Source organism: Hemitrygon akajei, chromosome 29, assembly GCF_048418815.1.
Source record: "Hemitrygon akajei chromosome 29, sHemAka1.3, whole genome shotgun sequence".
Taxonomy (NCBI): Eukaryota; Metazoa; Chordata; class Chondrichthyes; order Myliobatiformes; family Dasyatidae; genus Hemitrygon; species Hemitrygon akajei.
In genome coordinates, this window is record NC_133152.1 from 25,570,479 (window position 1) to 25,583,064 (window position 12,586).

Sequence of the window (12,586 nt, forward strand, 5' to 3'; positions counted from 1 at the left end):
GCTGACAATACCTTCAAGTGTTCCCTTCATCTCAGGAACATTGATATCCTTCTAATAGAGAAAGACATTGGTTTATTAAGTACAATAAACAACACCAGCATGCTTTTTGTACTCCACCTCCCCCCACCCATGATGCTTTCCAAATGTTTTCTACCTGTTGTGGAAATACATTCCAGGGTCCCTCTGATTTGATATATTCTTAGTTTGCCAATTATTGTATATTCAAACATCCTTTTGTCTCTCGCCAGACAGAATACCAGTGGTGCTAGAAAGCTTGTGAACCCTATAGAATTTTCTCTATTTCTGCATAACTATGACCTAAAATGTGATTGGATTTTCACTGATGTCCAAAACTAGATAGAGAACCTAATTAAATAAATAACAAAAAAATTATACTTGATTTGTATTATTGAGAAAAATGATCCAATAATACATGAATTTGTTGGAAAAGATATGTGAATCTCTGGGGTAATACCTTCTTCAAAAGCTATTTGGAGTCAGGTGTTCCAATCAATGAGATTGGAGGTGTGGGTTGTAAAGGTGCCCTGCCCTATAAAAATGACAAAGTCAGGTTACTGTCAGAGCCTGCTCTTCTCAAGAAAGATCTGTTTATGTACACCATTCCTCAATCAAAACAACTTTCAGAGGACCTTAGAAGAATTGTAGAGATGCATGAAGCTGGAAAAGGCTACAAGAGCATTTCTAATGACCCAAGTGTTCATCAGTCCACAGTAAGAGAAATCGTCTACAAATGGGGGAAACTCAGTACTGTTGCTACTCTCCCTAGGAGTGGGCATCCTGCAAAGATCACACCAAGAGCACAATATACAATATATATATATATATATATATATATATATATATAAATTGCAAGCTTGAGACATGCAGCAAAGAGCCAGCTGGATGTTCTACAACACTTCTGGGACATTATTCTATGGGCAGAGGAGACAAGAGTTGAACATTTTGGCAGAAATGCACATTGCTATGCTTGGAGGAAAAAGGGCCTGCACACCAAAACCTCATCCCAACTGTTAAGCAGGGTGGAAGGAGCATCATGCTTTGCTACCGTAGAGCCCGGACAGTTTGCAATCATTGAGAGAAGAATGAATTAAAAGTTGTATCAAGACATTTTACAGGGAATCGTCAGAGTAGCAGTCCGTCACCTGAAGCTTAATAGAAGTTGGATAATGCAACAATGATCTGAAAGACTAGAGTAAATCAACAACAGAATGGTTTAAAAAGAAGAAAAATTCTGTTTTGGAATGGTCAAGTCGAAGTTCTGATTTTAACCCTATAGAAATTTTGTGGAAGGGCCTGAAGCAAGCAGCTCACCAACATCCTAGAGTTGAAGCAGTTTTGTAAGGAGGAATAGCCTAAAATTCCTCCAAGCCAATGTGCAGGACTGATCAACAGCAATTGGAAATGTTTCGCTGAAGTTGTTGCTGTACAAAGGGGGTCACACCAGTTACCGAAAGCAAAGGTTCACATACTTTTTCCAACAAAGACATGTAATCATTTTCTGCATAAATAAATGAACATGTATAATGTTTTTGTGTTATTTATTTAATTGGGTTCTCTTTATTTAGTTTTAGGTCTTGCATTAAGATCAGATCACATTTTAGGTCGTATAGACACAGAAACTTCTACAGGGTTCACAAACTTTCTAGCACCACTGTACCTCTCACTTTCTGTACAACTATATTGGATTCATCTGTTTAAAGGCAATAACTTTCCCCCACTTTGTTGACTACATGGGCAAATTTATATTCTGCAACCTTCCAAAGCCCTCTATGTTTCAGTCCAAGTAATTGATACATAAAACACAAAGAAAGGGAATATGTAGGGACCCCACTGGCACTGACGTCCAAAAAAAAAATTCCACTTCCCTTTCTTTCTTTTTCTTCAGTTATTATACAACATGCAGACGAGGAAGAAGTCAAGAATAAATTTCAGTTTCTGAAAAAGAAACAAGCCTATGATGCAGATATACCATGATCTGTGTTGGAGAACAGCATGTTCTATCACATCAAAGGTAGAAGAGAGATCTGTACAGTACCAAGAAGAAATCTGCAGATGGTGGAAATCCAAACAACAAATACAAAAGGTTGGAGGATCTCAGCAGGCCGGGCAGCATCTATGGAAAAAAAAGTACAGTTGATGTTTCGGGCCAAAATTTGTCAGCAGGACTGGAGAAAAAAAGCTGAGTACTGTAGATTTGAAAGGTGGAGGGGAGAAAAACACCAGGTGATAGGTGAAACTTGGAGGGGGGGAGGGATGAAGCAAAGAGCTAGGGAGTTGATTGGTGGAAGAGTCAGAAGGCCATTGAAGAAAAAAAAGGGGAGGGGGAGAGCACCAGAGGGAGACAATGGGCAAGCAAGGAGGAAACATGAGAGAGGGACAAGGGGATGGGAAATGGTGAAGTGTTGGGGGGGGGGGGCGCGTTACTGGAGGTTTGAGAAATCGATGTTCATGCCATCAGGTTGGAGGCTATCCAAGCGGAATATAAAGTGTTATTCCTCCAACCTAAGTGTGGCCTTATCCTGACAGTGGAGGAGGCCATGAATGGAGATATTGAATGGGAACAGGAAATGGAATTAAACTGGGTGGCCACTGGGAGATCCCGCTTGTTCTGGCAGTCAGAGAGCATATGCTCGACGAAGCAGTCTCCCAGTCTACATCAGATCTCACTGACATACAAAGGGCCACACCAGGAGCACCAAACAGAGTATAGGACCCCAACAGATTCACAGGTGTTGCCTCACCTGGAAGGACTGTTTAGGGCCCTGAGTGGTAGTGAGGGAGGTGGTGTAGGGGCAGGTGTAGCACTTGTTCTGCTTGCAGGGATAAGTGCTAGGAGGGAGATCAGTGGGGAGGGACAAATGGACAAGAGAATTGTGTAGGGAGCAATCCCTGTGGAAAGCAGAAAGTGGGGGAGTGGGGAGGGAAAAATGTGTTTGGTGGTGGGATCCAGCTGGAGGTGGCAGAAGTTTCGGAGAATTATGTGCTGGATGCGGAGCCTGGTGGGGTGGCAGGTGAGGGCAAGAGCAGCCCTATCCTTGGTAGCCTGGTGGGAGAATGGGGTAAGAGCAGACATGCGTGAAATGTAAGAAATAGAGGGATAGTACAGAGTGTTTCATTTGTAGTGATAAACGTTATATCCATCACTGTGGTGGGACAAAAACTGATTGGAAAGAAAAAAAACATTTGCAGGGGAGTAAAAAGAACTGGGTCCAAATTTTAGTAGTTGAAGCATTCACATGTATGAAAATTAAAGATAAGGTAGATGCTTTCAGGGATAGAGAAAGTGCTCTGCCACATGATTCTGAGCAAGGGTTGAGGAAATGCTAGTGGCACTTAATGTGGTACAGCCAGCTTTAGAATTGGTGCATCGTATAAGATGCAATCCATTAATTTCCCTAATTATGGTCCCCATCTTAATTGAGAGTTAATGATTGAAACATGCATACGCTGCATAAATATTAAGCCCTGATATCAAATGTAGAAACAATCCTATGTATGCTTTAATTTATCAAGAATTTAATTTTGGAACAAAATATCATGACTATTCTATCCCAAACTCATAGCAACCAGTGATAAAACATGACAGTATTTTCTTTTAAAACCTCTTTCACACAGAATAGAGAGAGCTATTTATTGAAATAATTGTATTCACAGTTTTAGGAAAGCTTTGAGATTGACCATCAGACTCAAAAAGGCAAGCAAAGATTAACTCACATTTAATTCCATTCGTCAGTAAAAACAACTGATTAGCTAGAAACTCCAGTGCAATCATTTTCACGCAAAATATCGAACAAAGTTCATATTCATTGTTGAAAATTTTCCCTATTACTAAAATTCTGAATCAATATATGACCATAGTTAGTAACAGAATAACTCTACTGCAATCAGATTATCAATACTTTTTCTTGATAAGAAAAATCAAAAATCATTTCCATATATTGCTCTTCTCAGTGATTCCATGGACTGCTTCGGTTACCACACAAAACCACAAATCTAAAAGAAAATACTGGTTAAATCAATTCACTGCAGAATATAGACAATGCTCCAAAATCAGCTGTTTGCCACCATTTTCCCCCAGAGCTGTACCTCTATATTTCACAACCACGTCAACATTTCTGGTGATTCACAGGATGTCACAGCAAAAGCGTTGTGTCTCCTTCAGTGCAATTTAAGTTCAGGTGTACTATTAAGTATTTATTTTGGAAGGCAGTGATTTTTTTGAGAATTACATAGATGAAACACAAACATTAGTCATACCATTGCATTATCACCAGAGAAGTGTTTGTAGTAAAAATCTTACTGCTTCAATAGCGCTAATTACATACTTTGAACATAAACTATCAAACACTGAGGTAATGAAGATAATTTTGTTACAATTAAAGCTGTTGATTTCCAGTCTTTTACTCCTGCCATCATTTCTGACCTTTTCTGAAGCAGCCCTGAGAATTCTGTCATCCAGAACTTAGATATTACAATGGACGGAAGAGTACCTCCCAAATGCACAGCTATATCAGCTGAAGTGTTTTAAGAAGAATTTTCAGTAGGTAACACGCTGTAAAAAAAAGTTTAATGGAGAAGCTCAATATAATTTTTAAAAATCTATTCCATATATGGGTATCTCCATGCAGTCAATGGAACATGTGTCTCCTTTACAGACTGTGGTGAAGTCCAACGGAGAATGTAGTGGGGTCCTCCAGCCTTGTCATTAGTTCCTTAAAAAAAGTGAAACAGTTAATGTTTTTCACATCTGTAGATAATATTTTAATCTATTCTGTTTGAGCACCCTTTGAGAGGAAACATTCATACTTCATAATAGTAAAGTTTAATTTTTGTTTTGCAGTTAATATCTGCAAGGTTTAAAAGCAACAATGTGTAGACCCCATTTAATTGATTTTAAGTATGTGGCACATTTTACATTACATCAGATGGGCAACAGGAAAGATCCTGCATGCACACCTGGTTCCAAGTTTGGAAAATGTTTCCAGAATGTAGCCATCACCTCAAATTCAACTTTAGACACTATATAATGCTAGTGAGTGAGTGTGTCCACAGTCAGATACACAAACGATTCATGTCAAAGGCTCAATAAGGAACAGAAATTTAACACACAGTCGGCCGGACCTCCTTACCCACAAGGGATTGAATCCAGGACCCCTCGCGGATACCAAAAACTGTGGATGCTCAAGTCCCTTATTCAACCTGTCATAATGCGGTGCATCTTAGGACCTAGCAGAACCCCAAACCTTATTTAACCTGTCTCAGTGCGGCGGACATTAGGACCTGACGGCTGAGCGCTGAATCCGCAGTGTTTCTCTTCTCTAAAATAATCAGGATCACGATTGAAAATAAAGTGGAAATAATAAAGCGATTGTAAAGAGGTGAGGCCATCATCGGTCATTGGAAAAGCGTTAGGCTACAGTCAGTCAAAGATCAGAACAATTTTAAAGGATAAAGTGAGAAAGGCCCTGCCCCGATGAAAGCTACAATTATTACTAAGCAATGCAGTGGCTTAATTATTGGGCTTTGGGATTTTGCGTTTTTGATCCTCCACATCAACCAGGCACAGAAGGAGAGCACGTTCAGAAGTGATTTGTCACTGGATCGAACTTGGGAACTTCCTGAGCCTGGTGCTTAAACATACGTTCTTAAGTGTTTTATATGCATAGAAAGGTAAAATATATACTATATACTAAGAAACGTTTGACTAACTGATGCTAAATAATACCAGATGTACCCGTTCCAACTTACATGGTAAGAGAACTTCCAATTTTTTTTATCCCGATCCACGGTAACCTACGCACATCCTCCCATATACTTTAAATCATCTCTAGATTACTTATACCTAATATAATGTAAATGCTATGTAAACTAGTTGTTATACTGCATTGTTTAGGGTAGTGGAGTCCCACTACCCACTTGGCCTTTTTAAGCCCAAGATCCCCTACCTCGGCCTTAGTTCAAGGCAAGATCTACCCCAGAGCAATTAGTTACACGCATGCGCACCAGGGCAGAAAAGACCATAAGTAAAACCCCACAACCCGGAAGTGGAAATAATGTATGAACACCAGGGGTCACCACCCTTTTATGCACCGTGGACCAGTTTAATATTGACAATATTCTTGCGGACCGGCCAACGGGGTGGGGGGGGGGGGGGTTGTTAAACATGACGGGAATACAGCGATACTCGAAGCAGGTTCCTTATGTCCAGTCTATTCCGCAATTTCGTGGCTCTCGGTACTTAGCTTCTGTCCCGCGCTGCTCACAAAACTCAACATGTTTGTCTAAGTGCAGGGTGCTTGGATTCAAGATACTAAAGCAGTTTTGAGGGCTTCATTGCCTCATTAGACAGCCTCCGGGCCTGAACTCCAGCCTCCCACCTGCCAGACGTCTTGGCCAGGTGAGGTTGGTTGTGGGTCGGGTGAAAGGACAAGGTCAGGGACAGAGGTCCCCGCACCGGGGGGGGGGCGGCAGACGCAGTCCAAAGACAGTGAGTGAGGAGTGTCACAGGGAGTGGGCCTGCCCACCCCCCCCCCACCCCATAAGATCTATCCGCCAACATAAGTTTGTTTCAGTAGATCGCAGTGAGGTAACTGCTCTGATACTTACGAAACGCTAAGCCCGAATTAGGTCGTCTGCGAATATTTTAGCACCGGGTTCCCCACGAATACTCAGTGTGCTAAACAGTTTTAGAGGCGGTGCCCATCTGTCTGCGCTCCAGGCCAGCAGCAACAGCACTTCCTGCTGGCCGGTTACCCAAGGCCAACCAGTGATCCTTGGCGCAAGGGTATCACTGCATTTAAGCAACTGGTGACCTCATGTGGGTTCAAGTTCAACAGTGGGCTGACGGAATGAGGAAAGGTGCAACTGACTCATATTGTTTCTTCCCGGCCTGGTGGTTCGGGACCACTGAAGTAGTGTGTAGATTGGGGGAGCTGCACGCATGCGTACTGGGCAGAAAGAACGGAATTAAAACCCCGCAACCCGGAAGTAATCTCTCAACAGTATTTGTGTATTTATTTTTCTTTCTTTTTTTTGGGATCTACTGGGAAAGTCTCAAAGATCTACTAGTCGATCGAGATTGATGGGTTGGCGACCACTAGTTTAGGAAATAATGACAAGAAAAAAAAAGTGTATATGCTCGAACAACAAGTGCTGGAAGAGCACTTCTGGGTTTTCTCAATTCGCGGTTGGTTGGATTCGTGCATGTGGAACTTGGGGGTAAGGAGGGCCGACTATAATTCCTAAAATAGTGTGAATATTGTAGCAAATTCACAGTGGGAAATAAAAGTGAGATTGAGAGGAAATTAAATCATCTAGATGGGCTCGAGGATGCTTTAACAGCAAACACCAGATGGATTGTTCAGAACTCAATTCACTAACCAGAGATGCGAGCTCCTCCAAATGGCTGCTGCGCAACAACTGAGCCAGTCGATTTGTCGTTGATGTAGAAGTTTCCAGCAGAAAATCGCAGCACTTGGGATGCTTCAGCTATAACACTTCTGTAACAAAATAGAAATCAAACTTTCAATTAATACAAGGTGGGAAAGTGGTTCTTTTAACTTGGGGAGGTGCAAAACAAACATTAAAGAACAAATTGAAACGGACACAGTTAAATGGGATGAGTGGAGTCAAGTACAATGATCAGGACGGACCACTGCACTTACACCTCTGGAGGACATGCTTCTATTCTACATGACTACAATAATATTACATTGGAAAGGAATTAAGATACAATGGATCAGAAATTGTCTATTTGTCACTAAAAGCAACAAATATGTTTCAGTAGTCTTCAATCTGGGATCTCCTGATGCTTCCTTGATAATTGGCCTTTATTTATCAACATCAGAGTGATTTTAACATTACTCTTAAAATACAATTTCCTGATGTTTGAACTTTTGGTGCATACTTACTGGGAATTAATTGCGGCTTTTACAACCGAAGCATTCAAAGAATCTAGTTGATTACCATTAAGAATCTAGCAAAAATTTATTTAAACCGCACCTTTAACTTAGCTAATTACTGCTAAAGAACTTTCAAAGACCATTTTTTAAAAAAAAAAAAATTAGGAACACAGCAAGTAAACCAATTTGCCAACAACCCTTCCACAATGATGCTCTGGTGATACATGGACCCACCAATGCAAGAGATCCCATTGCCTCAATTACTTCACAAAGTGATTTGCAAGTGGAAGATCTTCAGGATCCTCCGTCTGCCACCCCAGTCTTTTAGGTCTTCTTGGGTGTTTCTCAATGCCCTTCATAATCCAGAGTTATTTAAAAACTGCTTTAGTAGAATTTTTTAAAAATTTAAATTTAAAGACATTTATCGATTAAAATAAGAACAAAATACTTCTTAATGCAGGTTGTCAACTCCTTTAATGGGATTCATCTATTACTGGCAGCATGGCTGTATAAATCTGAGGACTTCGCTAAGAAACAGATCTAGCTCTTCAGCTAGCTCCACCATGCCAAGTCTATACATGCAGCAGGCCTAGGCAAAGAAGTCAGAAACCTCTGACCCACTGAATTACCCTTACTAATGAATTGCTTTTGGAGCACCAGGTATTGTTTGGTCCTTGACCGGTCAAGGTTGTACAGAGAAAGGGAATGTGGTTAAGGGAAGTGAAGAGAGATTGAAGGAAGAAAGTCCAGAGCTTTGGTGTTAGGTAATTCAAGGTACAGCTGCTAATGGGAAAATATTTCTGGTAATGCTAGAATAACTGGGTGATTATTGGACTGGAGAATACAAATAAAGGAATTTGCAAACAAGATTAGTATACACAAAATGCTGAATGAACTCAGCAGGTCAGGCAGCATATATGTATCAGCCCGTAACAGTGTTTATTCCTTTCCATAGATGCTATCTAACCTGCTGAGTATTTCCAGCATTTTGTGTGTGTTACTCTGGATTTCCAGCATTTACAGAATATCTTGCATTATTGAAAACAAGATTCCAGCCAAATTTCAGAAAGAAATACAAATATTCAGAAATATAGTAGATTCCAGTTAATTGGACCATCAATTAATTGGGGCAGCTACTTATTTGGGGCAATTCTTATAAAACAAAAACTAATTGGAAAAAAAAGCTGAGACTCCCTTTGTTTATTTAGGCACTATGCCACTTAATTGGAACAGGAGGCTGTTGCCAAATAGTTTCAAATTAGTGTCAGCCACATACACTTGTGTGGCCATTAGGCACTACGCTGTGCTTAGAGCAAAAAGCATTTAAATAGAGTCAGTTGGTCAGTTGGATGTGTTTGTGTTAAAAAGTGATTTTTGTCATTGATAGTTGGCGAGAAATAAGCAGTCAGACAATTCAGAACTGTTTTGCTTACTGCAGTTCCAAGCATTTAGCCTTGGAAATGCCAGAAACAGCCAGGAGTGAAAATTCAACAATTTCACTACTTTAACAAGTGAGGAACTGTGAAGAATTTGGAAGTATTAACAATAATCTTATATGTAACAAAATTAAAATAAAGATTTGAAGGATGCAATCATTGAAAGCTTTGTATGAAGACAGTCTATTATAGGTATTTGGTGTTTGGGCTGATTTATGGTTAATGAAAAGAACACAGCAGCGTACAGCAACAAAAGAAAACCTGCAGATGCTGGAATTCAAAGACAGACAGACACACACACACCCCCCCACCCCCACCTGGAGGAACTCAGCAGGCCAGACAGCATCTATGAAAAGAAGAGTACAATTGACATTTCAGGCCAAAACCCTTCATTAGGACTCGATCATGAAGGGTCTTGGCCCAAAACGTCGACCGTACTCATTTTCATAGATGCTGCCTGGTTTGCTGAGTTCCTCCAGTATTTTGTGTGTGCAGCAGTGTACACTGGATGAACTCCTGTCAATAAATATTAGAAACTAATACAGAGTTTTATAGTACTGTGGTAGTTGTGGCTGTGTTCTAATTTGTTCTGCATTTCATTTAAATACATAATTTGTTACTCAGTTAAACAGTAGTTTTTCTTTTTTTTAAAAAAAAATACCTTTTTAACAATTCCATGAAACTTCGCTTAATTGGGGCAGCCACTTAATTAGGACAAAATGTATTGCTCCCAATGTGCCCCAATTAATTGAATTTACTATCTAGCTTCACTCACCATAAAGCCATTTCTTCTGTTATGGCAAATGGGTCAGACTCATTTGCAACGACTTGTGCCATTAATCCATTCTTGTTGTGGATACTGTGTACATTGAGTCATAATGTCTTAAAAACTGCCCTTGTATAATTTTTCCCCATTTCCCCAGGACCTCATAAGTCTTACAACATGCATGATTTTCCACATCTTAGTTATCTCCTAATTATATTCTACTTGGTTATGGCTCTCTGGAGAATACTACAACCAACTCAATAATGCACTGCAGTAGGAAATTTAAAATTACTAAGCTCCCATGCAGGCATCAGCAACACCAGGAAGAGAAAGCTCTGGTTTTGAGAAACTGATTATTCTTTAATTGCAAATCTCACCCCTCTGGTTAGAAGGAGCCAAGAAGGAATGACGGGCTTCTCTCTTCCTTTAAAAAATTGAGAAGAGTAATGCTCCAGCTGTGACAGATGAATTTCAAAATAGTTTTAATTAAAAGCAGTTTGAAGTTATAGTATTTGCTATAACTTCAAATACTATCTTTAAATAAATTAGCTAACATGAATATCCATGGGCAATTTAAAAGGCATTGATCATACTTTCAGAATTTGGCTACTGATTAAAAAAAAACACTTACTTATCTTGTGCAAAGACTGCACCTGTGAGACCATAAGGTGTGCTTGTATCAATCAAATGAAGAACTTCCTGGTACTTGTCTTCTGGATAAACATACACAGTTACGATTGGTCCAAATATTTCCTGAAAGCAGAGAGAGCAACTTGATCATAGTTGTGTTGTGTTGTGCTTGATAATTCCACAACAGCAGCTAAAACCAAAAGGCCAGGTCTTAACTTGTGAGCATGAGTATTCAGCCAGAGTCCTGTATAACCAAAGGGATTCAATTTTTCAAAGCTAAAATCCAATTTTGTTGTTCAGCACTAAAGGCTGAACTGCACACAGTGAAGGGAAGGACCATTAGTGAAATTAGTACTTTTAAGAGCAATTCACATGTCACAGTAAAGAGAAAGCCACAGATAGTCTCAATAAAAAAGAGAAATTTCCTGATATTTATGGAAATACACAAGTTTGATTATTTTGAGTAAATTTCAAATAGTCTTATATAGAAAGAATATTTTAACATCTAATACATAGGTTCTTCATAGTGCAAAGTGGCTCTTCAAACCAACATACTCATGATAAATAAGCTCTAAAGTAAAAACTATCTTAACATTCAAAGGTCAGATATTTCCCCATTTGCAGAAATGCATTGGCAGATCAATTTCTTACCTCTTTCATTATAGGGTCTTGAGGATCCTTTGTCTCTATAATTGATGGCTGCACATAATAACCAACTTCATCATCACATTTTCCACCTGCTATTATTGTTAAATTTGGTGAGGATTGTGCATGTTTAATCCACTTCTTTATTCGAGCAAAAGACTGAAAGTAAATAAAAGCTTGTTATAACACACTAAACAGAAACATAAGTGTTTGAAATTCCCCCCCCCCCCCCCATATAGGTGGCTCTGAAATATCTTCCTGCTTCCTTAACCATGGCTTCCCCTCTACCATTCTGAACAGAGCCTTGATGATCCACCTCCTGCACTTCTGAACCCCTCTTCTTGGGCAGGACAAGAACAGAATTTCCATGGTCCTTCCCTTCCACCCACCATCCTACACAATTTTCACCCGTTTCAACAAGATTTCACCACCAGATTCTTCTCATCTCCCCTTTCTACATTTTGATTGGATGACATACTTCATAAACCCCAGGTTGATCTTCTGTCCCAACTTCCTGATGTATGGCATTCTCCTGTGCAACTGCACGAAAACTATGCCTGTCCTTTCACTTCTTTCATTCCACCTTCCAAAGATCCAAACAATCTTTCCAGCAAAGGCAATTCACTTGCACTTACTCCAACTCAGTTTTCACAATATGGCCTTTCTCTACATTTGAGGAAACCAGTCTACATTGAGGAAACCAAATGCAGTTAGGTGAATACATTGCAGAACTCTTGTGTTCAGTTTGCCGAAGTGACTGAATTTATGTTGCTTGCTACTTCAATTCTCTGTACCACTCCCTCCCCAATCCCAGTCTGTGGCCTCCTGCAGTATTGAGCGAGGCCTAAAGCTCAAGCAAAAACTTATCTTTCATTTGGGCACACTGTAGCTTGCAGGACTAAAAGTTGAATTTCCAACTTCAGTTAACTCACTTTCTTTCTACTTGCATTAAGGAGAGGCTATTTTTTCTTGCCATTCCTCTCCTCTTATTTTTGTTTATATATTCTGGCCTGCTAGAAAATTCCAAACTATACAAAATTACAGTCATTAGCAAAATATTACACAAAGGAGCTAACTACCTCTTAAAGGCCACATTATTTCATTCACTATCCTCCCAACCTTCTGTTACCTGGGCTAATTTATTATTCTTTTTTTTTAAAGTTGTGAAATGTTAGCCATGCTACCTA

General features: G+C 39.8%; 1 protein-coding gene across 1 annotated transcript in view; it reads right to left on the reverse strand.

Moving 5' to 3' along the window:
* Window positions 1–3,721: 3,721 nt before the first annotated feature.
* aldh4a1 (aldehyde dehydrogenase 4 family, member A1) overlaps window positions 3,722–12,586 on the reverse strand; it is a 38,183-nt gene continuing 29,318 nt past the window's right edge. Inside the window, exons 12-15 of the mRNA XM_073031937.1 lie at window positions 11,406–11,558; window positions 10,756–10,877; window positions 7,402–7,520; window positions 3,722–4,733 (exon numbers count right to left, since the gene is read on the reverse strand). Of these exons, the coding sequence (XP_072888038.1) occupies window positions 4,621–4,733; window positions 7,402–7,520; window positions 10,756–10,877; window positions 11,406–11,558 (507 nt within the window). The 3' untranslated portion in view covers window positions 3,722–4,620. The remainder of the gene's footprint in view (window positions 4,734–7,401; window positions 7,521–10,755; window positions 10,878–11,405; window positions 11,559–12,586) is intronic.